Source organism: Ranitomeya imitator, chromosome 1 (genome assembly GCF_032444005.1).
Source record: "Ranitomeya imitator isolate aRanImi1 chromosome 1, aRanImi1.pri, whole genome shotgun sequence".
Classification (NCBI taxonomy): domain Eukaryota; kingdom Metazoa; phylum Chordata; class Amphibia; order Anura; family Dendrobatidae; genus Ranitomeya; species Ranitomeya imitator.
Genome location: NC_091282.1, coordinates 32,268,417 through 32,296,365, shown reverse-complemented (window position 1 = coordinate 32,296,365; position 27,949 = coordinate 32,268,417). Strand labels below are relative to the sequence as shown.

The 27,949-nt window shown below is 43.7% G+C and overlaps 1 protein-coding gene across 5 annotated transcripts in view; it reads left to right on the top strand.

Annotated features, from left to right (window-relative positions):
- Positions 1-27,949, top strand: part of NIPBL (NIPBL cohesin loading factor) — a 160,944-nt gene that overhangs the window by 71,042 nt on the left and 61,953 nt on the right. For all 5 annotated transcript variants that reach the window (XM_069745944.1, XM_069745943.1, XM_069745947.1 and 2 more), the window contains exons 2-10: positions 12,172-12,315; positions 13,575-13,740; positions 15,051-15,181; positions 18,444-18,543; positions 19,359-19,510; positions 19,603-19,763; positions 20,089-20,182; positions 21,110-21,727; positions 25,574-27,604. In XM_069745944.1, coding sequence (XP_069602045.1) covers positions 12,252-12,315; positions 13,575-13,740; positions 15,051-15,181; positions 18,444-18,543; positions 19,359-19,510; positions 19,603-19,763; positions 20,089-20,182; positions 21,110-21,727; positions 25,574-27,604 — 3,517 coding nt within the window. In that variant the 5' untranslated portion in view covers positions 12,172-12,251. The remainder of the gene's footprint in view (positions 1-12,171; positions 12,316-13,574; positions 13,741-15,050; positions 15,182-18,443; positions 18,544-19,358; positions 19,511-19,602; positions 19,764-20,088; positions 20,183-21,109; positions 21,728-25,573; positions 27,605-27,949) is intronic.

The following is a 27,949-nucleotide window of genomic DNA, read 5'->3' as shown; positions in this document are numbered from 1 at the left end:
ATTCTCTATCAATTATGTCCGATTTTCTTTTTTTCTTTTAAAGCGGGCACGACTAACAGCAGTTTGGTTTAGCCTTGTTTTTTTTTTTCTTTAGTGCTTGTTACCTATATTACACACATTGTACCCCCCTCTGTCATTAAATACCAGTGGGTGGGCATATCAACATTCAACTTCTGTTTTTTTACAGTAACTTAAGCTGGTAGAATATATTGGTCCCAGTTACATAGGAAATTCAGCTTTTTGACTGCATAGCAGAGTCTCTTGGAAATCGAAGCTCCTGATCCCTCCCTACTCCCAAAATGCCCCTTTAAAAAGACAGAATCCCAACGCTAAAGAAGTGCCCAATATGGGGAGGTGCAGCAATAATCACTGCAGGTTGCTGTTACGTATTTTGGGCGGACGCTTGTAGAAAAGACGCAGTCCTATGTACACTACCACTACAGCTGCATTACATAGACGTCCATACAGCCTCGTATTGTTCTGAACTCTAGTATGACTGATCTGCAATGGCCACAGCAGATTTTTATCGAATATTTTCTAGCTATACCGTAAACTTTACAGCACCATTGTGTGACATAGCGGTCAGTAGAAGATAACCTAACAAGCGAGCGTCTGCTCGTCCCCTTTGTAGCTGCGCTTCTGCCGCTGAGTGAAACCACCGGCACCATTTCTCACCTCAATACCTGTTATTGTCACAATAATTATGGTGGGAGCCGGCTCCGGGTAGTCGAATCCGAGAGCACGAATGAAAGCAATTACATTAGTCTTAGCCGGTGTCCTCACTTGACTGGAGGCTTGTACAACCTTAGGCTTTTCTTGCTGCCTTTCACTCTCCAGAGTTGCTTTGTTCCTCTCGAAAGGAATTGCAGGTAGTTTTAGGCTGGTTGAAAAGTTTCTCGTCTTTAAGTGGAAAATGCTGCATGTCTCCAAGCCTGTCCCTCGTCTTCCTCTCGGTCCACGTGTGAACTGTGTAAGAAGCTGACTTTATGTGTCTCATCCAGGTTGGCACACCCATCTGTAATGTGATGCCTGAGCGTGGCTGCTTAGTTTTCATTGTCGCTCAGAGGCGGCATGTGACGACATTGTTACTCTATGGAACTAAAATAGTATCTATATTAACTTTCCAAAGGTTTCTTTAAGGCTTCTTTCACACTAGCGTCGGAATCTCCCTGTCGCAATGCGTCAGGCTGAGGTTACCGACGCTAGCGTTTGCTGCATTGCACAATGGAGGCAGCGGATGCATTTTTCCGGCGCATCCGCTGCCCCATTGTAAGGTGCAGGGAGGTGGGGTCGGAGTTCCGGCTGCGCATGCGCGGTCGGAAAAAGCGGTCCGTCAGGAGCAAAAAACGTTACATGTAGCGTTTTTTGCTCTCGACGGTCCGCTAAAGCACGACGCATCCGTCGCTCGACAGATGCGACGTGTGGCAATCCGTCGCAAATGCGTCGTCAATGCAAGTCTATGGGGAAAAAACGCATCCTGCAAGCACTTTTGCAGGATGCGTTTTTTTCTGCAAAACGACGCATTGTGACGGATTGCAGAAAACACTAGTGTGAAAGTAGCCTAAGATGCAGAAGGTCCTGCAATGTGGTGTTCTAACGATACAGCCCTTTAGGGTTCCATTCAATTCTGCTACATGTGATTAATGTCCTATGGCGTCGGTTCACACTGGCCGTGTTTTCATGCAGTTTTGAGAAGTTTGTTTTTGTGATCTGTATTCATTGTGCGTTCTTTTACAGACAAATACAGCTCTTGTGAACATCCCCAGTCTTGTATTTTTTGCTGTTTGGAGCTGCCCGGGTTGTAGTCCTTTATGGATGGTGGATATATTGTTACTTTGGCAGAATGTCGGCTGATGCTCGTATCCACTACATCCACCAGGGTTCTGCAGACGATCGTGCGGTTCACGTGCTGTCCGTATATACTGTACACTGACTGAATCTGCCTGTGGGAAGAAAAATTGCAACATGCACTAGTTTCTTCCATAAATCCGATGAGACTCACCCATTCAAGCCTATGGCTGCTCAAAAAAACCCCAAAGCAATCTGATGCCACATTGAGCCACAGTATATAATCTGTTTTTGTTTTGTTTTTTTCCGCATACATTGCAGTTTTATAACATCAGAAAAGCTGTAAATGCTCTTTCGAAATTAATAGCTGCTGCTGCTGTAAAAGAAACAAATTGCATCCAGACTACACGTATGCATTGCATACGGACAAATTAGAAAAATTCATCTTTTTTTCTGGATAAAATTCTGATTATTTTCTTTTATATGCTCTTGTGTGAACCTACCCTTAATGGGACTGCCAGATATTGCCAAGCACCTGTTAAGCAATCCCTGCATGTATTGCGGCTGTCGTGTCCACTCAAACATAGTATTCGATCTCTGTGTTGGCACACAAGCATGCTCAGATAACACCCTATCCTAGCGTGGGGAAAAAAAAAATGTGTCCTTAGAGTCTTAACCAGAGCTGTGGGGTCGGTAAGACAAACCTCCGATCCTGACTCCCCTGCACTGGTCACTACTGAGCACGGTCATATAAAGTGCAGCACAGATTCATCTCGGCGAAAAGATGGGATCCTTAGATCTGTAGCAGAACAGACACTGATAGAACATTGTAGACATTTCCCAAATTATGAAAAACTTTACAGCACATCCTGCATTGTACTACTGCACCCAATGTATTGTATATTTTGGGAGTTGGTCCATTTTATGCCGACTCTGACTCCATAGCGTCTGGTCTTGACACATTTTAATAAAAAGATGTTGTTATGGCCCCCATGCACATAAAGTTAGCTGAATTTGATTGTTTTGAGGGGAGTGGCCCACCATGTGATGTCTTGGAACCTCCTAACTCTCGCCTGACATGGTGTCGGAGCAGAAAAGAATCGTGCTGTTGTAATTTAAATGGTCGATCCTTTTTTTCTTGGGAGATAAGACGTTGCTAGAATTGGCTGACAAGTTTTCTCAACTCCTTTGGGGAAAAAAATGTTTTGAATTAAACGACCGCCTGTCATTTTGTCAGGTGTCCTTATAATTTTTTTTTTTTGCTTGTAACTTTCGTTACTTGTATCTATACACTTTATTTGGAAATTACTGACTTTCAGGTATACCAAATTGTTATATGTTGTAATAGTGTCAAAAGAGCGGAATAAGTGTTTTTAATTTTTTTTATTTGTTTTTAATTTGACCTTATCCACTTTGGAAATATTAGCAGTCAAATATGTGGCACCTAATGAGTTAATTGTAAGTCCAAGTGCATGATAGTAGATAGTTTTTACTGGTGGTGTGTACTTATGCCTCCTCTTATGCTGGCCAATCCTAAGCAGGCAGCAACATAGAGGTGCAGAAGGACCTGTGATGAGGTCATCAGGGTCATCACATGACCAGAGTCCACAGGCCTGTGCCAGCTGGAGTGAGCAGCCAGAATAGGCACTGAAGATATGTTGCACAGCACAGAAGAGTGGAGCTAGTAACTCCAGTTAATATTTCTACTTTTTGTGCCAATTAATATATCTTCAGTGCCTATTTAGGCTGCACACTCTGGCCAGCAGGACCTGTGGACACTGGTCATGTGATCACCTCATCACAGGTCCTTCTGCACTTCTATGTTGCTTATGATTGGTCATACAAAAGGCAGAAGGTACACCCCCCCCCCCCTTGTGAAAACTATATAAAATCACACTTAACTAAAGTTAACACTTAAGCTGCCAAATATTTGCAAATCTCTCCACAACAGAGAGGAGAAGTTAGGAAAAAAAAAAAAAGTTGAATTCCGTGTTGCAGCCACTATTACATCAGCTTCATGTATCCAGCTCAACATGAAAAATTTGTTGAAAGGTCCTCTTTAAAGGGGAATATGTGAGCCAAGAATTACCTATATTGTTAAAAATCATCAGATTTTTGTGCTAAATGTATTTTTTGTATTTAAAAACAAAACCTGAAACTTCCAAGATTTTCCAAGGTTTTATTTTTAAAGCAATGGAAAATCTTGCAATCTTCATTTTTTTTTTTGTTTTTGTTTTTTTGTTATAAAGAATTGTAATCTTAGTTGTTTGAGGAAATTCCCATGATCATGCACATGAGATACATGCAATGCAAAAACTAGACCTTCTCGGCTAATGGTCTGGCGATTTAAGCCATGTATCAAGATGCTAGTGGACGCTTCTGTACTGTGGGGCCGCAATCATAACTACTTTGCCATATTGAGAATTGGTTAGAGCAAAGAAAGGAAAACATGAAAAGTTTCTCATGAATTGTGTCCATCATCAAAGTACGTGCACCATTGATTACTATGGGAAAGCAGCAATGGGCACTGTCATAATGGGTCCACGTGCGCTCATGATGTGGTCCGTAATGCACACAGTACCTTAAAATATTCAATGCCTAGAACCAATATGGCAGCAGATCTTACCTTATTTATTGGAAAGGCGCTCTATCATATATATATATATATATATATATATATATATATATATATATATATATATATATATATGTGTGTGTGTGGGCATTTGTAAGAGACAGTGCTGCGTACACACGACGCCACCATATGTGACTCGGTAATGCTGCATATTTCTATTACAGTGGCTCGGATCCTGACAACCCTTCCATTCATACCGCCTAGTATCATATGGCCAGTAGTGACGTTTCCAGGCTCGGATTATCTGGATATTCCTCTGTTAATATGAACTAGCACTAGATAATTCTGCCCCTGTCTTTGCTGCGTTGTGTGTATACATATAGAAAAGTGAATAAATTCATAGGTAACCTGTAATAACTGTACCGTGGCAGAAACCGTCCCAGCCAGTAAAGCTGTGAAGGCGAGGTCACGTCAGGAGGCGGCGGATTTTGTGCATTTTTGTAAAATTGTTTGTACACTGAAAATAAAAAAAAATAAATTGAAGTTGCGTAAGCCATTAACTTGGAAAAGTGACAGATTTAGGTAATGGAGAATGAAATGTGTACATTCTATAGGAAAGCAAGGATTCTAGAACTAGTTGTGTTTCTGGCCTGATGTTCTACTGCTGGGTGTGTTACACATGTTGTGCAATGGATATAATAGCACGGTGTCATTCGTACAATGTACACCCCACGTCTGCCTGGTATTATTTATTGTGTAACAGGCTTGTGAAAGTTGCCATCACACATGACTTCAGAGCAGATGCATATATTCCTATGGATGTTACCGGTGACTGAGCACAAGAAAGTCTGCTCACCTTCCTTAGGCTTCTTTTACACTCGCCGTGGTTTTGCGACCCCCAATAGATTTCTATGGCGCCACAAAAACGGGCCCCAATAATTCCACGGAGCCGCCGTATGACCGTGAGGGCCGTATTTACGGCCGTGGAAAAATATCGAGTCTGCTCGATATTTTTCACGGCTTGCGGACACGGCCCCCATTGAAAATCATCGTTGACTTCCGTTTTTGCAGAACGCCATTTTTTTTTCTCTCAATACTTTTTCCATAGTATTGGAAACCAGAAAAACGGCGATCCAGAAGTTTTTTTTGTGGTCCGTTATTGCGACAGACAGTGAAAATTGTGGCAATATGGCTGCAGAAAACACTGCAAGTGTAAGGCTATGTGCACACGTTCAGGATTTCTTGCAGAAAATTCCTGAGAAAAACCTGAAATTTTCTGCAAGAAATCTGCATGCGTTTTTTTGCCGCGTTTTTGATGCTTTTCCCCCCCGGACATTTCCCAATGCATTTTAAGTGGGAAATCCGCAAGCACCCCCCCCCCCCCCCCCCCGCAAAATTAATGAACATGCTGCGGGTTTTTTTTTAATACCGCGATGCATTTTTTTCGCGGAAAAAAATGCGTCATGTGCACAAGACATGCGGAATTCATTCTAAATGATGGGATGCATATTGTATGCTTTTTTTTTGTGTGCTGTTTTATAGCGTTTTTATCGCAAAAAAACGCAAAAAATCAGCCACGTGTGCACACAGCCTAAAAGAAGCCTTAGGCTGTGTGCCCACATTGCTGACTTTTCGTGTGTTTTTTGCTATTAAAACAGCATACATTATGCATCCCATCATTTAGAATGCATTCCGCAATTTTTGTGCACATGATGCGTTTTTTTCCCACGGTAAAAAAAACAGCATGTTCATTAATTTTGCTTTTTTTTTTGCGGATTTCCCACTTAAAATGCATTGGGAAATGTCCGGGGGGAAAAAAAGCATCAAAAACGTGCAAAAAAAAACGCATGCAGATTTCTTGCAGAAAATTTCCGTTTTTTCTCAGGAGGAAATTTCTGCAAGAAATCCTGAACGTGTGCACATAGCCTTAAGATTCCATCTTTGTCTTCTGTAATAAATAAGTAGATTTTCACTTGCATTTTCTGGATAGGTGATAAGTGCCTGACTGCTGAGGGCTCAAGGTACCTTCACACTGAACAATATCGCTAGCGATCCGTGACGTTGCAGCGTCCTGGCTAGCGATATCGTCCAGTGTGACAGGCAGCAGCGATCTGGATCCCGCTGTGCCATCGTTGGTCGGAGCAGAAAGTCCAGAACTTTATTTCGTCGCTGGACTCCCTGCAGACATCGCTGAATCGGCGTGACGCCGATTCAGCGATGTCTTCACTGGTAACCAGGGTAAACATCGGGTTACTAAGCGCAGGGCCGCGCTTAGTTACCCGATGTTTACCCTGGTTACCAGCGTAAATGTATATATTAAAAAAAAACACTACATACTTACATTCCGGTGTCTGTCCCCCGGCGTTCTGCTTCTCTGCACTGTGTAAGCGCCGGCCGGAAAGCAGAGCACAGCGGTGACGTCACCGCTGTGCTTTCCGGCTGGCGCTCACTGTCAGTGCAGAGAAGCACAGCATCGGGGGACAGACACCGGAATGTAAGTATGTAGTGTTTTTTTTTTTTTTTTACGTTTACGCTGGTAACCAGGGTAAACATCGGGTAACTAAGCGCGGCCCTGCACTTAGTAACCCGATGTTTACCCTGGTTACCAGGGGACTTCGGGATCGTTGGACGCTGGAGCGCTGTCTGTGTGACAGCTCTCCAGCGACCACACAGCGACGCTGCAGCGATCGGGATCGTTGTCTAGATCGCTGCAGCGTCGCTAAATGTGAGGGTACGCTCACTAATCATTAGAAAAGACCCCCAACATTCAGACAATTGATATCTTGTGGGTATGGTTGGCCGGTCTTACCGAAATCGGCAAGTTTAACCGACTACTTCTTTAAGGAGCTTTTCCACTCAGCTCGTCAAGGCTATGTTCACACGTTGCGGGTTTTGCAGCATTTTTTTTTTACGCTAAGTTTAAACCGCTTACAAAAAGCAGGTTTTGCTTAGTTTTTAGATGCTTGTTTTTTCACTGCGGTCTTGTCAAGGTACATTTATCTCTTGTTTATGCTGATAAAGTTTAGTTCCTAAAAAAATAAAGATTCATCTTAATCAGGTTTTGGCATAAAAAAAATGCAGCAAAACCTGATACCTGTGTTTTTTGCGGTATTTTTTTACACAGACCATTGCTTTCAATGGTTGAGAAATGCTTGAAAAAACGCTGAAACAAGCGACATGATGCATTTTGCAAAAACCAAGCTCTTGTGACTAAACAGACAGAAAAAAAAACTCAAGACTTGTGCATGACATTTCTGAAATCTCATGGACTTTGCTGGTTCTGTGAAAAAAAAAGAAAAGCTGCAAAAACGCAACGTGTGAACATGGCCTAAGACTCTCCTTGCACCACCCTGCCAATACTTGTACAGTTATTACCACCCCTTTAAGTGCCTTCTGTATTGTGCCCAACTGTTCTTTTGTCACTTTTTATTTCACCCGATCCTGGCACTTCTGTCACTGAATAAAAGCTAGTTTGATCCTTACCTCCTTGCAATCTATCTTCCCTTCCTTGATTTATCCTCAGGATTGCTTTTTGCAGGGTCAGCGCTAGGTAGATAAGATTTAAAGGGATAAACACTTGATGTACTTCGGCTTCCAATGGAACATGCCATGATGTTATCCAATGTAAATGGAATCGGACGTGTAATACTCAATATGACAATGGAGGGACACGGTCATACAGCTTTGGATACTGGATTACGGAAGTCGGTTTTTTTTTGCAGACATTTGAGACTATTCATTCGAATGCGACTTGCAGAAACCCATCTGTTTGTTGCCAAAATACCCCCATTTAAAGCATTCGTTGTACTTGTTATTGCACCTCTTAGATCTTCATATACCTTAAAAAAAAAAAAAAAAAAAAGCCAGCTGAATGTTTGATATGACGGCATGGGTCGTATTTTTGCTGGAAAGCTGTAAGTAAGCTGCTGTAAAGCTCCCCTGATGGCGGCCTATGTCCTGTACACAAGGGCTGGGATTCACCATCCTGCTCAGTCGTGTCGTCATTCTTATTATATGATCCAACACTTCTGCCGAATTGTGCCAGGGGCCTTTACACAAAAGTTGATCGACAATTTCGACCAAACTAAAAGTCTCTATTTTTCTAACTTTAATAATGAGTGATTATTTTAGCCAAATGTTGTTGCCTGGCAAAAGGTCAGATGGTTGTAGATGGTTTGTAGAAAGACTGTGCTTACGTCACCCGGTGTAAAGGTCAATATGGACTATAATGTGTGCGGCAGCATTAGCCACACCATCTGCCACTTACCCATCCGGTATCCTGTAATATGTATGGGCGGCTTCTGTTTCTCCGGCCCGGAGATTCGAGGAGACAGATTGTTGAAAGAACTTTCTCTTCCCCTGACTTGAGAGAATTGCTGTCTGAAAATGTCAATCTATAGCACCGTCAGCATCTGTAGAGCTGTACATAGTGCAATATTGGGGTGACAATGCAAGTGTTCAGTGTACATTAGGTAGAATGGAATAATGTTATAACGATGTCTGAGCGTACAAATTGTCGGCTTCATAGAATATCTGCCAAATTGTATTTTGTTACATGTATTCTCTGTAATTATTATTTACTATTATAGCGCCATTTATTCCATGATGTTTTACATGTGAAAAGGGGTGTACATAATAAAAACAAAATTTTCTTTAACAAAAGAGATCACCGAATGTTTTCTATCTTATAAGTATCTTATAAAATTTACATCTGATCAGGTGTTATATAATGCACTATAGTAACGCTATAAAATATATATGTACATACATTTGTGCTCAAAAGTTTTCATACCCCAGCAGAGTTTTTGCTTTCTTGGCTTTTTTTTACCCTAGAGAATCTGAATGATAACACCAAAACTTTTTCTCCACTCATGGTTAGTGATTGGGTGAAGCCATTTATTCACAAACTACTGTGTGTTCTCTTTTTAAACCATAATGACAACCCAAAACATCCAAATGACCCTGATAAAAAGTTCACATACCCTGGTGATTTTGACCTGATAACACGCACAGAAGTTGGCACAAATGGGGTTGACTGGCTACTGAAAGTAACATCCTCACCTGTGACCTGTTTGCTTGTAGTCAGAGTGTGTGCATAAAAGCTAAGTTTCTGGAATCCAGACAGACTTTGTCAGAATTGTCAATAGATCTACGGGAAAAATTAGTTGAACTGTATAAAACAGGAAATGGATACAAAAAGATATCCAAGGAATTGATAATGCCAGTCAGCAGCGTTTAACCTGTGATTAACAAATGGAAAATGAGGGGCTCTGTAAAAACAAAACCACGGTCAAGTAGACCAACAAAAATGTCGTCCACAACTGCCAGGAATATTGTTGGGATGCAAAGAAAAACCCACAAATAACATCAGCTGAAATACTGGACTCTCTGAAAATTAGCGATGCGGCTGTTTCAAGATGCACAATAAGGAGGCACTTGAAGAAAAATGGGCTGCATGGTCGAGTCGCCTGAAGAAAGCCATTATTGCGCAAATGCCACAAAGTATCTCACCTACAATACACAAAACAGCACAGAGACCAGCCTCAAAACTTCTGGAACAAGGTAATTTGGATTGATGAGACCAAAATTGAACTTTTTGGCCACAACCATATACGTTACATTTGGAGATAGGTCAACTAGGCCTATGATGAAAGGAACACCATTCCTACTGCATAGCACGGAGGTGGATCGCTGATGTTTTGGGGATGTGCCAGCTGCAAAGGCACAGGAAGCTTGGTCAAAGTTGAAGGAAAGATGAATGCAGCACGTTATCAGCAAATACTGGAGGCAAGTTTGCACCCATCAGCCGCTCATGGTAAATACTTGGACGTTTCAACATGACGACAATCCAAAAACACAAGGCCAAGTCGACCTGTCATTGGCTACAGCAGAACAAAGTGAAGGTTCTGGAGTGGCCATCTTAGTCTCCTGACCTCAATATCATTGAGCCACTCTGGGGAGATCTCAAGCACGCAGTTCATGCTAGACAGCCCAGGAATCTACAGGAACTGGAGGCTTTTTGCCAAGAAGAGTGGGCAGCTTTACCATCTGAGAAAATAAAGAACCTCATCCACAACTACCACAAAAGACTTCAAGCTGTCATTGATGTTAGAGGGGGCAATACACGGTATTAACATATGGGGTATGTGAACTTTTGATCAGGGTCATTTAGATGTTTTGGGTTGTCATTATGATTTAAAAAGAGAAAACACAGTAGTTTGACAATAAGTGGCTTCACCCAACCACTAACCATGAGTGGAGAAAAAGTTTTGGTTTTATCATTCATATTCTCTGAAAAAAGGCCCAGAAAGCAAAAATTCTGCTGGGGTATGAAAACTTTTGAGCACAACTGTAGAAATGTGTTACCTTGTTTGCTAACAAAATGCATTTGTAAAAAAGACCAAGAAGGAAAAAAAAAAAAAAAAGTACCGTAATCTTTAGTCTTGGAAAGCACCTGCACAGTTAAGTACACTGAGGTACAAGTGACTATTACATGTATCTAGTGCAGGGGCAAGCAATTTGTTTTCGCGTGGGTCCACATGAGAGACCATGGCTGTTGTTGATAACCTAACCAATAGGCTGAAATTAATTCTGCTCAATATTAATATATTCTAATTATTTATTTTAGCATATTCACATATTGAGCAGCATACCAACACGCATCTATATACCTTGTGTGTCCATACACAGCCCCCACATATAGGAGCCCTCACATAGCCCCCTGTATACAGTATGAGCCCTCACATAGCCCCCTGTGTACAGTATGAGCCCTCACATAGCTCCCTGTGTACAGTATGAGCCCTCACATAGCCCCCTGTGTACAGTATGAGCCCTCACATAGGCCCCCTGTGTACAGTATGAGCCCTCACATAGCCCCCCTGTGTACAGTATGAGCCCTCACATAGCCCCCCTGTGTACAGTATGAGCCCTCACATAGCCCCCCTGTGTACAGTATGAGCCCTCACATAGCCCCCTGTGTACAGTATGAGCCCTCACATAGCTCCCTGTGTACAGTATGAGCCCTCACGTAGCCCCCCTGTGTACAGTATGAGCCCTCACGTAGCCCCCCTGTGTACAGTATGAGCCCTCACGTAGCCCCCCCTGTGTACAGTATGAGCCCTCACGTAGCCCCCCTGTGTACAGTATGAGCCCTCACGTAGCCCCCCCTGTGTACAGTATGAGCCCTCACGTAGCCCCCCTGTGTACAGTATGAGCCCTCACGTAGCCCCCCTGTGTACAGTATGAGCCCTCACGTAGCCCCCCTGTGTACAGTATGAGCCCTCACGTAGCCCCCCTGTGTACAGTATGAGCCCTCACGTAGCCCCCTGTGTACAGTATGAGCCCTCACGTAGCCCCCTGTGTACAGTATGAGCCCTCACGTAGCCCCCCTGTGTACAGTATGAGCCCTCACGTAGCCCCCCTGTGTACAGTATGAGCCCTCACGTAGCCCCCCTGTGTACAGTATGAGCCCTCACGTAGCCCCCCTGTGTACAGTATGAGCCCTCATGTAGCCCCCCTGTGTACAGTATGAGCCCTCACGTAGCCCCCCTGTGTACAGTATGAGCCCTCACGTAGCCCCCTGTGTACAGTATGAGCCCTCACGTAGCCCCCCTGTGTACAGTATGAGCCCTCACGTAGCCCCCCTGTGTACAGTATGAGCCCTCACGTAGCCCCCCTGTGTACAGTATGAGCCCTCACGTAGCCCCCCTGTGTACAGTATGAGCCCTCACGTAGCCCCTATATACAGTGCGAGTGACATTTTGGGTTGTGAGGGATTACGTATAATGCTATTTTCCTTCTCTTTGCAGTGTACAGGAGATGGGAAGTAATGACAGGTGGCACCTCCATTAAAATACCTGCATAGATTCCAGCATCCTACAGCTTCAGGATGAATGGGGATATGCCTCATGTTCCCATCACGACTCTAGCGGGAATTGCTAGTCTCACAGACTGTAAGTACATTTTGCCTATTTCTATATATTTTTTCCCTTTTACTGAGCTAAACCAGAAGGTGAGAGTAGAGTAGGTGAGAAAATATGGGCTGAAAGCAGCTTCACATACAGTATGGGATGAATGTTTTCTTTCCTGCCATTTTTTAAGTTAAAGGCCTTTTCAAGTATTGAGGATCGTAAGATGATCTTGCAGAAAGAAGATTTCTGTGAGTTTAATATTCTATATTCCCTCCTGCCCCCCCCCCCCACTGATCAGCTGATATAAGAAGATGGTACACCTCCGATGTGTTATAACGGGCCTGCAACTCTCTCTCATTCTCTGATTACAGGACTATTCAGGGCTACAACACGCTGCAAGGCACAATGGGATTTTCTAATTATCTAATTCCCAGCAGCTGCTAACGTGCTTTATGAGATTGCTTAATCACGATCATGTAATGCAGTCTTTCTAAGAAGTCATGGAGGTTGTCACATGATCCTTTTTTAAAGCTGCTAATTGGCTTAGAATGGTCATGTGATGCACCAGGTGGCGCTGCAGAGCCAGGAAGTGCTTTCCTTTTTGCCCCTTGTCTGGCTCTCTGGATGCAGGCACTGTAACCACATAACACCGCGCCATCATGGTGGCAGGTTCTGTTCAAGACGTTAAGGAGAATCTAAATTCTTAACAATCTGATTGAAAAAGTCACCTAGGATGGTTGACGAGGGCTGCCTTCTACATGATGGCATCTACAGCGCTTGTTTTGATTAGCCAGCCTGGTGCAACGTCATCATTGCGGTGTGATGCATGTGTGATGTTGGCCAGGCCGACTAGTCAAAAGAAGAAACACGGATGCCGTGTGAGATAACAGGTGACTCTTAGTGCTTCTAACCAGCGACAACATATTAATCTTGTGGACAATGGATCAGGTCCTACAAATTAATTCCACCAACTCTGCTTTTTACACTTCCAACATAAGGAGACAGAAACCCTGTAAATTAGCACATAACAGAATAGTCCGTGCACAGTTTAAGCTGTTGTGTGCACGTCATTATTTTTATGTGCTAATTTGCAGATTTTCTTCTGGTCTCTAAGCCTTTACTTTTGCTTTAATGCATCATTTTTCTTTTTTTTTTTTTTTTAGCACTGATAATGTTAATAAATTACCATTTTATTTTTTTTAGAAATCTCTCGCATGCCTGTAATGTAATATGAGCTGTGCTGCAGGTTCAGAAATGTTGGGATTCCACCTTTAATATGGTTTTGTCTTTCTCGTCCTCAGTACTGAACCAGCTGCCTCTTCCATCCCCTTTACCTGCTACAACTACAAAGAGCCTCCTGTTTAATGGGCGGATAGCAGAAGAGGTGAACTGCCTCCTGGCGTGCAGGGATGAACCTCTAGTGTCACAGCTTGTCCATAGCCTCAATCAGGTGTCAACAGACCACATGTGAGTAGTAAGGAGTTTGCAGCTCCGTCCGGATGATTCTTTCAGTCTAAATGTGGCGTATATATAAAAAATAACGGGCTGTGGCATAGGATGTTATTTGTTGGAAAGTTGGCATGTGATAACTTACTGGCTGTGGAGGTTCGCCCGCTGGGATGAGCAGAATGGGGCGCTTTTATCATTGTCAAAATGAAGCTGCAGTGCACATGCCTCACCGTCACTCCCTTCATTCCCTGTGGTTGCGCTGGACTTTTTTTGGGCAAACTCCTAGAGAATCAGTGGAGCGAAGATCTGGCATCGCATATGCCGCTCTAACGGGGATAAAAGTGCCCGTCCGAGATCAATTCCTTCGTACTATCTTCAGTGAGGGGGACGACCTGGCAATCTGGTTGTTAGAAAATAATACTTAAAGTGGAATATCGTGGTAGATATCTAAAGTGCTGGTTTCAATAAGTCGTGTTGTTTTTTCTTTATTTTTTTAATCCTTCCCCCCCCCCCCCCCCCCCCATCCCACCTCCTTTTTCATCCCACCTCCTTTTTCTTCCCAGTCCTTCTTTTTTCCACCTTCTTTTCTTATTTCCATTCCTCTATCACAGGAGTGGGCATTTAATTTTCCCGAAGGGTCGCACTCCCGAAGGGGTAGTAATATCTAGCGAAACACTAAGTTGTCTCTAGTAAGATGGTATAAAGTTGCTGACCATGCTTCTCCCCCAAATTGCCAATGACACCTCAATTATATCAGAAGTGTATGCGATAAATACCTAGGCAGGGTGGATGGACATGCAATCATTATTTTACCAATATTGTCTCTGTCCAGCGCCTGAATGTCCTCGTGTTCTGCTCAACCAAGATGGGTAATTCACCATAGAGTAATTGGAGGTTGTCGTGCGTGATTAGAGAATGTTTTTTTCTCCCTACTTCATGCTGTTTATATCGCACCAATACGCCCAACTGAAACAGTGGAATCCGTCATTGCTGCCATAATAAAGACTCGAAAAAAAGCAGCTGCCCAACATCAGTGTGTGATAACAACTATAACTGTGAAGTGGAGTTTTCCTTTAAGTTTGTGGTTGTGGGTTAATGTGGATTCATGTGCGTCTATGGGTTGAGAAAATATTCTTCACTCATCACGGAGGATTTTATTTAGTGAGTGTCTGGACTCTGATTTATCCCATTTGGACTCTTTTTTTTTATTTTTTTGGCAGTGTATTGATAGCCATTACCTTTTCCACTCTAAAGCTGTTTGCAAAACAATTTATTACGCTGAGAAATGTGCGTTCTCGTAATGATTTTTCTTTCTCCATTTTAAACAGAGAACTGAAAGATAACCTGGGAAGCGATGATCCCGAAGGCGACATACCGGTCCTGCTGCAGGCCACCCTGGCCAGAAATCCCAACGTTTTCAGGGAAAAAAGTATGCAGAACAGATATGCGGTGCAAAGTGGTAAGACTTGGATTAGTCTTATCTGATTTGTAGGCACGTCTCGCTGAGAGAATTATCAGATTAAGGATCCTGTTTTGAGATCTCTACTTTCTAACCTGATGCTTGGTACTCGTACCTGGTCATCCGTTGGACCACGTTGTTGACCTCCTTAGCAGTTTAGTTTCAGTCACATCTAGCTCGATTTGTTTTTCTGCAACCCCTTTTCCTCCATCAACACGTCTAGATTATTGGAAATGTAATTCAATTGAAATTAATGCCAAAACAAAAATCCATCAATCTCACTGTAATAATTAGATTGCCGTTTAGAGCATTGAACTCCAGTCTAGCGTTCTGACGGTGGGAACTACTAAAATTCTTCACACTTGAAAAAAAACAATGTCTGTGTTTATATGACCAAAATCCATTTTAAAGGTGCATTCTGGTTTTACTTGCATAAAAATCACAACGTTCTCATATACTTAGTGTCATTTCTATTCTAGTCTCAATATCTGCTTGCTTTGAATGAATGGAATTTTTCTTGTTTATATCCAGAGTCTGAAAATCTTTACTGACCTAATACTTTTGACATTAGAGCGTTTGCTACAGTTGAACCTAGTGTTAAAAATCCTATAAATGGTCTTTAATTTTAGGCTAGGTTTTCTCCGCACTGTCAACCCCTTCCCAACATCTGCCCCACAATACGAGTGTATTGGGCCAGCTCACAGGGTAAGCCCACCCATACCCAGGAGATAATGGCAGTGACACACAGCCAGGTCCTGCCTCCAAGAGCCTCTTGCAGAGCTGACTTAGGGGTGCGCCATTCTATGCGCCCGTCGGCCTACCCGTGATGCGATAACAGCCGGGGGTTGGCCTTCAAAGGAGACCATGATTTTTACTACCTGCAGTAATACTGCTGTATATAGGACAAGCAATCAACAAATAGTTAAAAATTAAAAAAATATATGAAAAATAAAGGAAAAGCAATTCAAATCTCCTCTTTTCCCCAACTAAAGATAAGGAAAGATGTAAAATATACATGTGGTATTGCCATATACATATCAAAAACACTGTAAACAGAAAAAAATCAACATGCAAGGTTTTTTGGTCGCTGCAAAAGATGCTGTAAAAAGTTCTCAAAATCTCATGTGTATCCCAGAATGGTATCGATAAAAAGGTCACTTGGTGCCACGAAAAACAATCCCTCATGTAGCTCCATTAACTCTGAAAATGTCGACAGTTAAAAAATAAATAAAAAAAATTTTTTTCCTGACAATTTTTTTTTTAACCACTAAAAAAAAACACAAAAAAAACTGGGTAAGTTGGGTGTCGCCGATGCAGGTTCAGCCATCATCTGCCTCTAACTGCGGGTGAATCTGAGCTCTGCCTGTTGCAGTTAATATGTTAAATGCCGATGTCAATTTGACATTTGCATTTACAGTGTGTGGCCCTGGGGGGACGTGCCATTATGTTCCCTCCACACTTTCTCACCCCCTTTCCCGTGACTTGATGGGTGGACGCCGATGGGTTGCCTTGACAGTCGGGGGTCTGCTGAAGACCCAATTGTCCATCATGACAGTACGCCTATGAAGACCATGGGCTACAGAGGAGACCATGATTTATGCTATATACAGCAATATTATTTATATAGCACCATTAATTCCATGGTGCTGCACATGAGAAATGGGTTACGTACAGGGTTATAGATATTGTTAACAGTAAACAAATTTACAATGACAGACTGGTACAGAGGGGGGAGGACCCTGTGCTTGTGGACTTACATTCTACGGGATAATGGGGAAGAAACAGGAGTTCGGGGTGCTGCAGCTCTGGTGGTTGGTGAGGCGGCAGCTCTGGTGGTTGGTGAGGCGGCAGCTCTGGTGGTTGGTGAGGCGGCAGCTCGGGTGGTTGGTGAGGCGGCAGCTCGGGTGGTTGGTGAGGCGGCAGCTCTGGTGGTGGTGAGGCTGCGGCAGCTTGGGTGGTTGGTGAGGCGGCTGCTCGGGTGGTTGGAGAGGCGGCTGCTCGGGTGGTTGGTGAGGCGGCAGCTCGGGTGGTTGGTGAGGCGGCAGCTCTGGTGGTTGCTGAGGCGGCAGCTCTGGTGGTGAGGTGGCGGCTGCTCGGGTGGTTGGTGAGGCGGCTGCTCGGGTGGTTGGTGAGGCGGCAGCTCTGGTGGTGGTGAGGTGGCGGCTGCTCGGGTGGTTGGTGAGGCGGCTGCTCGGGTGGTTGGTGAAGGCGGCTGCTCGGGTGGTTGGTGAGGCGGCAGCTCTGGTGGTGGTGAGGCGGCAGCTCGGGTGGTTGGTGATATTTGGGAGAAATCTTGGAGGCGGTTGTGTGAGAAACGAATAAGTGTGGTGGAGAGAAGGAGGTTTTGGGAGGATCAAAGATTCCTTGAGGGAAGATATTGGGAGATTAGTTCAGAGATCTAGGGAGGGGACAGGTTGTGGATGGCTTTGAGCAATACTATGTTATTGATATGGGTATTACAAGCATTCGCCTGACCATAGGTTCAAGAACTCGTAGAGGAATAACATACTGTAAAAATGAAGAAAAAAAAAAATCTAAATATGTGAAAAAATAAAAGAAAATTGAATTGATCCTTTTTTGCCCCCCATTAAAAATAAATTATCGCTGGGTTCATTAAAGTCCATTCTATCAAAATGTAAAATTATTTAGCCTAATTGGTAAACACTGTAAAGAGAGAAAAAAATCGAATGCCAAGATTTTTGGATGTAAAAAATGCATTAAGACGTAAGCAAAACATCCTGTCTACACCACAAGGATATCGATAAAAAGGCCAGCTCAACTCGGGGAGAGCCGCTGAGCTCCGTTATTGGCTGCAGCACAACTGACGTGACTTCAGCGCTGCAGACAATAATATACAACTGGAGGAGCAGTGCAGGCTCCGCTGGACCTGGGTAGGGTGAGCAAAGCTCGGTTGTTTGTTTGTTTTTTAAAACAAACTGGGAGTGGAGGATTTCCAAAAGTGGAAAACCCCTTTTAAGGCTTCAGTAGGCAATTCTGCTTATTGGACCCCCTTGTACAATGTGGAGACCCCCTTTATTTTTGCAGTACAAATAATGTTGCACACCTTTAAGTCCATGTCCTGCCTAGATCAGCCATTGTATGGTTAAATCATTCTACTTGTGTAACACAAGTGATTTTTGTATGTGGTGCCTTAATAAAATGTTTAATATAAGTGTTTATTTTGCATTATGTTGCTCGGGTAAAGCTTTTGGTGATTTGGCAGTTCTATAATATTCATGGCTCCTCTGTGTTTCTTCCTTAGGGATGATGATGCCTCAGTATAAACTTCCCCAGAACTCCATGCATGGCAGCCCAGCATCTTCCAATTATCAAGCAACCACTATCTCTCATAGCCCTTCCAGGTAGGCTCGGCTCAGCGTTTCTATGTGTGGCCTCCATTCCCAAGTGCATTATTGTCAGAGAGCGGAGTCTCTGGTGAATAGTCTGTCACTCCATAGACGTTCACTGTGTTTCTCGGGAACTGCAGACTTCATGTATGGAGCAGAATTTATCGTAATGGATAAATGTTTGGTAAAATGTATGAACACTGCTTAGGCCTCTTTCACACTTCAGTCTTTTGGCGTCAGTCACTACCGACATAGTGACGGATTGACGGATCCGTCACAATTGTTGCGAAAACGGTTCTAACGGATCCGTTTTTTTGACGGATCCGTTACTTGGGGGTTGTCTGGGAGAAGTATCTACTTTTTGGAGCATGCGCAATTGAAAAAACGGATTGGGGCGACGGATCCGCCGAAAAAACTGTTGCGGCGGATCCGTCGCCCATAGGCGGCCATTCTATGGAATGGCGGACGCGACGGATCCGTCGCGATCCGCCATTTCGGCGGTGACAAAAAACGTTCCAATGTCCGTCTATTTTCAGAAAACGTCCGCCAAATTTCGACGGATCCGTCGCATGGCGGATGGAACGGACGACCATCCGTCACAATCCGTCACTAATGCAAGTCTATGGGAAAATAACGGATCCGTCAAAAAAAAATGACGAATCCGTTATTTGAGGAAAATGGCGGTTTTAGACTGATGCCAAATAACTGAAGTGTGAAAGAGGCCTAAGATGCTTTTAACAAGATTAGCTATTGGTGTATGAGCTTTGCTGAAGAATTTCCAATTAAAAGGTAAGCAAAAGAGAAACTAACGTTTTCTGCTTCCATTTCAGTCGATTTGTGCCACCTCAGACCAGTTCAACAAATCGATTTATTGGCCAGCAAAACAGTCCTGTTCCCAGTCCTTACGCCCCCCAAAGTCCTGCAGGATATATGCCATACCCTCACCCCGGAAGTTACACACAACATCAACAAATGCAACAAGGTAAGTGAGAACATGGCACATTGACGGTAATAACTGTGCAGTGCCTGGCCATTATTCACATGCCCCCAATCTTCACCTCTCCTCTTGGACAGCTTCTGTTTCCAGTCCAATTGTGGCCGGCGGCCTGAGGAACCTACATGAAAACAAAGTCTCCGGTCAGTTGGCAGGAAACTCTGCAAACCACCACGCCGATAATTCCCGACACAGCACTAGTGAGGACTATCTCCAGATGGTACATAGACTGGGCAGTGAGGTATGAACACGACCTTTTATTTCTGAAGTAGGGCGCTACCAGGAGCGAGCATCAGCTCTATAGCTCTGCTTGTCTAAATGTACAGATACTTACTAAAAACGCTACAATTTAGGTTAAAATTCTGCCGCAAGTCTATAGCTATTCCCATCCAATTCGGCAGCGAGTTATGTGCAAAACACAACTATGATGATAAATTTCGCAGGTTGCTTTTCGTTCCCGCCACACGTGGATGGTATTCACACCCTATCCACATCGTCTATTGTAAATTCCTGCAGAATTTCATTCCTTGGACAATTATGCGGAAACATTTGTGGTCTGTTCACAGGATAGCGATTCTTCGATCAGGAACGCGGCCTCATTTCCTCTGCGATCTCCGCAGTCGGTGTGCTCTCCTGCCGGAAGCGAAGGGACGCCGAAAGGTAAATTTGCTACTTATCCAATGTGCAGTGTACATGGTGGGTTAAAAAAAAAACTACATTACATATATAATGTATTAAAAAATAAGCTGATGAAATGTACGAACTGTGTAACTGCTATGGTCCAAATCTGCAGACCGCTACCATTGTGTATCCTCTATCACCGACAATCTGGCATGCACCATCGTAATTGGATATGTTAACAGGGAGAAATGTTTTTAGGGATTGGTGACTAATGTATTTTTCAGGAATTGTTACGTACATTTCCTTTTCTTGCTGAATATTACTGTTTGGACCACAGTCTCTCTGTGCTTCTGTTAAAAAGCATAATCTGCAATGCTGGCTATTCAGTGGGGTTTTCGGTTTTCAAGAAAGTTGTGTCTCCAGGCGCAGGGTTTTTTTTTAAACAATAAATTGTGATTTATATGCCTGGTGAAGCGCTGACATGTCAATAATGCTGCAGCCAATCACTAAGGTCAGTGTATAAAAGGCTCAATGACTCAGCAATTAAAATTGTGACGTTCAGTGATGGACTGCAGCGCTGCCTGTTGCATCAGCACTACAGACACCTCGAGCATCAGTAGACCGTGTAGGACCTGAGGAAGGTGACATCTGCACAGCAGACACCAGGAGCAGTGTTGGTCACATCGTTGGACCAGGGAAGATTAGTAAAGCACAGACTGCACCTGGGGGCACAAGCTTTCTGGAAACAGAAAACCCCTTTAACCCCTGCAGTAATTGGCTTACATTGCAGATTCTGCCTGTAGTAGTAGCACAGACCGGTCGCTGTTATTGCTGCAGTCTGCTGGTATTTATGCGTGCATTAATATCATATTGTTATCTCTAACGTGCACCTTTTTGTAGTCATTTCATCTAACCCTGTATTTTTTTCAGCGGTGATCATTTCTTTTTGTGTTCCCTTCCTTTTAGGGTCAAGATCATTAATTCTTCAATCCCAACCACCACCATACACCTCTCCTAGAGACGCTCCTCCAGATATTTTGCTGGACTCACCTGACCGAAAGCTGAAAAGACAGAAAAAGTTAAAAACGAGCAAAGATGAGAAGGAGCCGAGTGAAAAGTCAGCAATGTATGACATCATTAGTTCTCCCTCCAAGGACTCTACCAAACTCACATTAAGACTGTCACGTGTGCGATCCTCAGAAATGGACCAGCCAGGAGACCTTCTCTCCAGCATGGAGAACAGTAACGTCTCGGAGGGCGACTCCTCTTTCAATGTGCAGTATCCTGGGCACACATCAAAAACGCCAGGGACTCCACAGGACGTAAATCGCCCTCTGAACGCTGCTACTTGTTTCCAAGAGCAGAATGAATTCCTGCAAGTACAGCAAGTGCCCGTCCTACAGCCCAACACGTCTGCAACTGCAAAACCGTCTCAACCTCCCGTGGCTCAGTCACAAAACCAACAAACAGGAAACATAACGCCATATGATGAAGTTGAACTGGATGCTCTTGCAGAAATCGAGAGGATAGAACGGGAATCTGCCATCGAGAGGGAGCGCTTTTCAAAAGAAGTTCAGGATAAAGGTAACATGGAGATGTGTAATTTTCTGATGAGCTGGGGGTTGGGTCCAGCTTAATTGAGCTTTAGTTCTACCTGGGCAATTATATTGCATTTTTGGGTAAAAGTGTATTCCTGTTATAACAAGTTATCAGCAGTGCAAAACTGTAAAAACAAGAGAAAAAAAAACAAAACTTCCCAGACTGGCGCTGTTCCTCCGACGTCTGCTGTGTGCTTCCCAGCAGTCACATAACATAAAAAAATTTGTGTTGTACCCGTCGGCAGACATGGCCCTGCCATCAGAGGTTCAGCGCCAATCCGGGAGGTAAGAAGTTTTTATTATTGTACATTGCTGAGCTATTAAATGGGTTGCTTATGACTTTTTTCTTTTCTTTTGCTGTAGGCATAAAAAATAAAAAGGCAGGTAGTTGCTGCCTGTTCTACAAAACGCCGGCTCGGAGCAGTCGCCGACTGCACTTGCCTGCAATTCAGGTGCTCCACATCAACAGAACGGCTTCTCTTCTGCACTACTGTGTTGACGGGGCGTGACTGCCGATGAATTGCTAATTGACAGTCTGCTCTCCACAGTTTGACAGCTAGCTCCCCGCTGCCTATCATAATGATGGCAACAGTCACGCCCCGTCAACAGAGCACAGCAGAAAGAAAGGCACTGCACTGTCTGTGCCGGCAGAGATTGCCGGCGGGCACAACAGGAAGGTAGTTGTTTTTAGTCTTGTAGTTAAGAGGAAAAAAAAGTCCTGGACAACCCCTTTAACAAAGGATTGGAAATGATTGGACAACCACTTGAAAGGCATAGTGGCAATTTTTTACAATTTGCAACATGTTAGATGCACTGCTTTAATGTATAATGTCATCAATAATGAATTCGCAGCCACATCCGCGTGAATTTTGCTATTCTCAATACCGCCAAAAAAATGTACAGACTCGGTTATTAAATGAACTCTTTTTATTACAAGATCTAATATAAGGGCTTGTAAAGTGATGCAGTTAAACTTAGCTGTGCTGTCCATCCTCCCTAACACTCATGCAGTAGGTTAGACCGAGATATCAGGGCTGTACCCTTACATATCGCACACTGAGAAATCTACTCTAAGCTATGGTGGGGGCGTGTTCTTCTTTCTCCTGACTGTTGCTGCCTTCTTATGATTGGTCAGCATTATACAGGGAGAAGTGCACGCCCCCCCCAATGAAAACTCTCATGGTACCCACATAAACATATACAAAAAAAGTTTACTCATTGGATACTAAATATTTTAATTGCTAATTTCTCTGCAACAGAGAGGTGAAGTAAAAATAAATTAACTCCACTCTTCAGCCATTATTACATCGTGTCCAGATCAATAGGAAAAATTTGGTGAAAGTTCCTCTTTAAAGGCGCTGTCAGGAAACTGACCATGGTAGCCAGGGCTTGTTGCAACCCTTCATCGCCACCATCTTCGTCCCTCTATAAAGCCTAGTCTGTTGGTGCTGGCTGGTGGTCTTTGTCACTACCTACTGAAGTTTATTATATAAGAGATAGAATGTTGGGAGGTTCAAGTCCCCGTAAAAGAAAAAAAAATCTAAATACCAGAATTAATTTGGAGAAGTGGAGGATAGTACAGCACCGGGTGTACAGGAGCAGCGGAGGATAGTACAGCACTGGGTGTACAGGAGGAGCGGAGGCTAGTATAGCACTGGGTGTACCAGAGGAGCGGAGGATAGTACAGCACTGGGTGTACCAGAGGAGCGGAGGCTAGTATAGCACTGGGTGTACCAGAGGAGCGGAGGATAGTACAGCACTGGGTGTACCAGAGGAGCGGAGGCTAGTATAGCACTGGGTGTACCAGAGGAGCGGAGGATAGTACAGCACTGGGTGTACCAGAGGAGCGGAGGCTAGTATAGCACTGGGTGTACCAGAGGAGCGGAGGATAGTACAGCACTGGGTGTACCAGAGGAGCGGAGGATAGTACAGCACTGGGTGTACCAGAGGAGCGGAGGATAGTACAGCACTGGGTGGGACAACACCACAGAAAAAAAAGTGCATTAAGGAGCAATCAAATCGTATTATCTACCTATTAAAATAAAAAGTGAACTCGCAAGCACAAAACAAAGACCTCACACAACGTCATTGACGTTAAAAAATATAAACGTTATGGGTCTCGGGAAAATGGTAAAACTAGCAAAAAATGTTTTTCTAATATCTAAAAATTTTGTTCACATACCGTATTTCTCAGACTATAAGACGCACCTAGGTTTTAGAGGAGGAAATTGGGGGTGGTGGGGGGGAGGGAATGTGGTAAATTCTGTACTTAAAGGGAAGGTGCCACCAGTTTTCTTGTATTTTTTGTTGTTGTGAAATTAAGCTTAAAATACTAATTAAAATGTATTAATGCAGTGTTTGCACTGCTTGCAAACATTTCTATATGAAAAATATTATATATTTTTCTACAAATATACATATTTACCAGTAGGGGGAGCATTGCTGCTGCAATGTTACAGATAGGGTCAGCGCTGGTCTATTATCTCCTATGTCCATGGGGTGCCGTAATCTGACACTGATAGTGCCCTGCTACTGCTGCAAAACCAAGATGTCAGCCCCCAGTGCATTCTTTAAACTCATATAACACATGAAATCTGTTTCACATGCATTTCAAACTTGCTCATAGCAGCATGTTATGCTACGTTACAGTGATTTATTAATGACCTACAAACGCGGTACCTTCCCTTTAATATACCTTATCCTGGTAAATATGGTTCCTCATCCCCATCCTGATACACATGCCTCCCTCATCCCTATCCTGGTCTGCATGGCTCCTCATCCCTATCCAGGTCTGCATGGCTCCTCATCCCCATCTTGGTATACATGGCTCCTCATCCCTATCCTGGCATGTATGTCTCCTCATCCCCATCCTGATACACATGCCTCCCTCATCCCTATCCTGGTCTGCATGACTCCTCATCCCTATCCTGGTATACATGACTCCTCATCCCTATCCTGGTATACATGGCTCCTCATCCCTATCCTGGTCTGCACGGCCCTCATTCCCATCCTGGTATGCATGGCTCCTTATCTCTAGCCTGGTAATCCTGGCCCCCTCATCCCTATCCTGGCAGGAATGATCGCCATCATCCCCATCCTGTTATGCAGGGTCCCCATCTTGTCCTAGTATGCAGGGCCCCATCCTTAACCTGATATGATTGGCCCCATCCTTATTCTGGTATGATTGGCCATGCATACTGGGATGGGGGTGGGGGCCAATCATACCAGGAGAAATGAATATTCATTGACCTCCACCCCATTGTCCGAAAAATGCAGTATTTAAAAATAACAAACAAAAAACAAACAATTGAGTAGTTGCGTTTTTTGTGAGATTTCACCACACTTGTAATATTTTTATTGTATTCAACTACATTGAATGCTAAAATATAGGCTGCCATTCACATCTAAAACCTGCAAAAGAAAAAAAATCCCTGATGAGCCTATGTCAGCGAAAAATAAAAAATGTAACGCTTGGGACGAAAAGGATGTAAAAAAAAAAATAATAATAATGTGGAAAGAGTTAATGTGATGAATTGTGACACGTTTTTTAGTCCTTGGCAAGCTGTCAGTTTCAGATGTTGGAGTTGTAAAAATAAATGCAAAGTATTTTTTTTTTATTTTCTAGAAATGATGATTTTTACTTGAGTTTTGGAGTTCCCTTATTTCACCTTCTTGTGCCGACCGTCTCCATACATTTCAGAACAATATGCTCATACTGGAGGGAATGTTTGTCTTCATCGGAAATGAAGATTCTGCATAAAATGTTACTTAAAACTATAATTCTGTCTCTGACTGAAGGTTCTGACATTTTTTTTGTTTTTCCAATTTCTAGATAAACCTTTGAAAAAAAGGAAGCAAGATTCCTATCCACTAGAAGCTGGAGGTGCTACTGGAGGAAACAGACCAGCTTCCCAAGAGACAAGTGCTACAGGAAATGGGTCACGGCCGGCTTTAATGGTTAGCATTGATCTTCTGCACGCTGGCAGAGGGGACTCTCAGGCAACTGCAACTCAGGACTCGGACTTTGCAAGGAAAACTGAAGAAGCAAAACATTGCAATGATGGATTTGTTTCTGCACCTCCCGAAGATCAAACGGGAGTTCTTAGAAATATATCTGAAAACCATCCAGAGACACCGAAAAAGAGGTCAGAGTCAGAAACCGAGTGTCCCGATAAATCTGCGGTGAGCACCCCAGTTAAACAACCAGCTGAACCTACGCTAGAAGAGTCGCTGAAGGAAGGCAAACAGTGTGATATTAAAGCAGAGCCCCCTGGGAGCGTCGAAGAAGCTGTAGTTTGTGGAGACAGCAAAATCGAGACAAAACCTGAACTAAAGGAGCAGTGTTACCAGGTCAACAAGACGGAGAGCAAGACTGGAGACTTGGTGGAGGATGTAAAGACTGAGGCAAATGACTCCAAGCCGTGTGACATCCAGGAGGAAGTCAATGTAAATGACAGTCAAAATGACCCTAGTAAAGAGGATAATAAACAGGAGCAAAGACAGCAGCCCGATACTCCAAAGCAGCGTGGTGAAGGTAAATCAGACACTCCGAAACAAAAACTCGAGGTAAGGCCAGAGACCCCGAAACAGAAGGGCGACTGTAAGCAAGAACAAACTAAACAGAAGGCTGATGGCAAGTCTGAGCAGCCAAAACAGAAAGGCGACGGGAAGCCTGATAATCCCAAACAGCGGACTGACGGACGCACCGATAATCCCAAACAAAAAGGCAACGGACGGCCAGAAACGCCAAAGCATAAAAGCGACAGTAAACCTGAAACGCCTAAGCAAAAAAGCGATGGTCCAACCGAAACACCGAAGCAGAAAAGCGAGAATCGTCCTGTCGTAACTAGACAGAAAAGCGAGGAACGTCCTGTCGTAACTAGACAGAAAAGCGAGGAACGTCCTGTCGTAACTAGACAGAGAAGCGAAGGGCGTCCAGAGACCCCGAAACACAAACCAGATAATAGGCGAGACTCAATCAGGCTCTCATCCGATAAGAGACCGGATTCATCAAAACATAAAACAGAGGCAAAATCCGAGTCTCCCAGGGCCAAGCCTGAAAGTCGCTCTGACACGAAGCAAAGAGTAGATGGGCGAGCGGGTCATAACTCTTCGAAGCGCGATCCCGAGAATCCAAAACCGAAACCTGAAGACAAGAGAGAATCCGAACGACAGAAGGCAGATCCATCCAAGACCAGAAGGCCTGAGTCTCTCCGGTCCTTCAACAAGAACGAACAGGATGCTAAACATGGGAATAAGTCAGATCCTCCCAAAAAGGATAATCCTGAACGGAAGCAGCGGGTCGATTCTGAGTCCCGAGACAGGCTTTCTTCTGGGGAGCAGAGATTAAGACCAGGAAGCCCACGGATTAAACCTGACAGTAAACCAGACCCAAGTAAATCAAAGATGGATAAACCTGTTTTAAGATCACCAACTGGTAAAGATGACAAAAGGACCGATGGGAATAAATCTAAGGTGGAGGGGAGTAAGGTGGAGAGTAAGGAGGGGAGTAAGGTGGATGGGAGTAAGGTGGAGGGGAATAAGGCACACGGGGATAACAAAGCTGGCTTCCCAAGTTACTTATTGGGTGGGAGTCAGGGCACACTGAAAAACTTTGTCATTCCAAAACTCAAGAGGGATAAGGATGGCAACGTCACCCAGGAGCCGAAGCGAGCGGAGCAGAAGGGGGAACAGCGTCGTGATAAAATGGGATTTGTGGAAGATCTTAATAAAGGAGCTAAACCTGTGGTGGTCCTCCACAAAATGTCTCTGGATGAAGTACAAAAGCTGATTAAAGAAAGAGAGGAAAAATCCAAGGCAGCATTGAAGTCAAACAAGAACAAGCCTACAAAGTCCAGCAAAGGTAATGGCTGCAGGTTTTTTTTTTTTGGATGTCTGTTTAATTGTTTTGTTTTTATATGAACCTTGGTACAAAAAAAGGTTTGCCCTATACTGCTTTGCATCTATGTTGGACTGGCAGTGTTAGCCGAATGTGCTGCAGTAAACGATCGTCGGCAACTGTATGGAAAAATGTGGCATGCTTTTATTTTTTGAGGTGGGTGCCTATGGTGGGCGAATGCCATGGCATTGACTATCACCACTGTTGGGTATACTGTGGCTGCAAACGCAGTGCGCACTGTGCCGGTTACTTATATATTTGCAAATTTGGATGCGTTTTTTCACTCTGGTTTCTGGAGAGTTTTTCAAG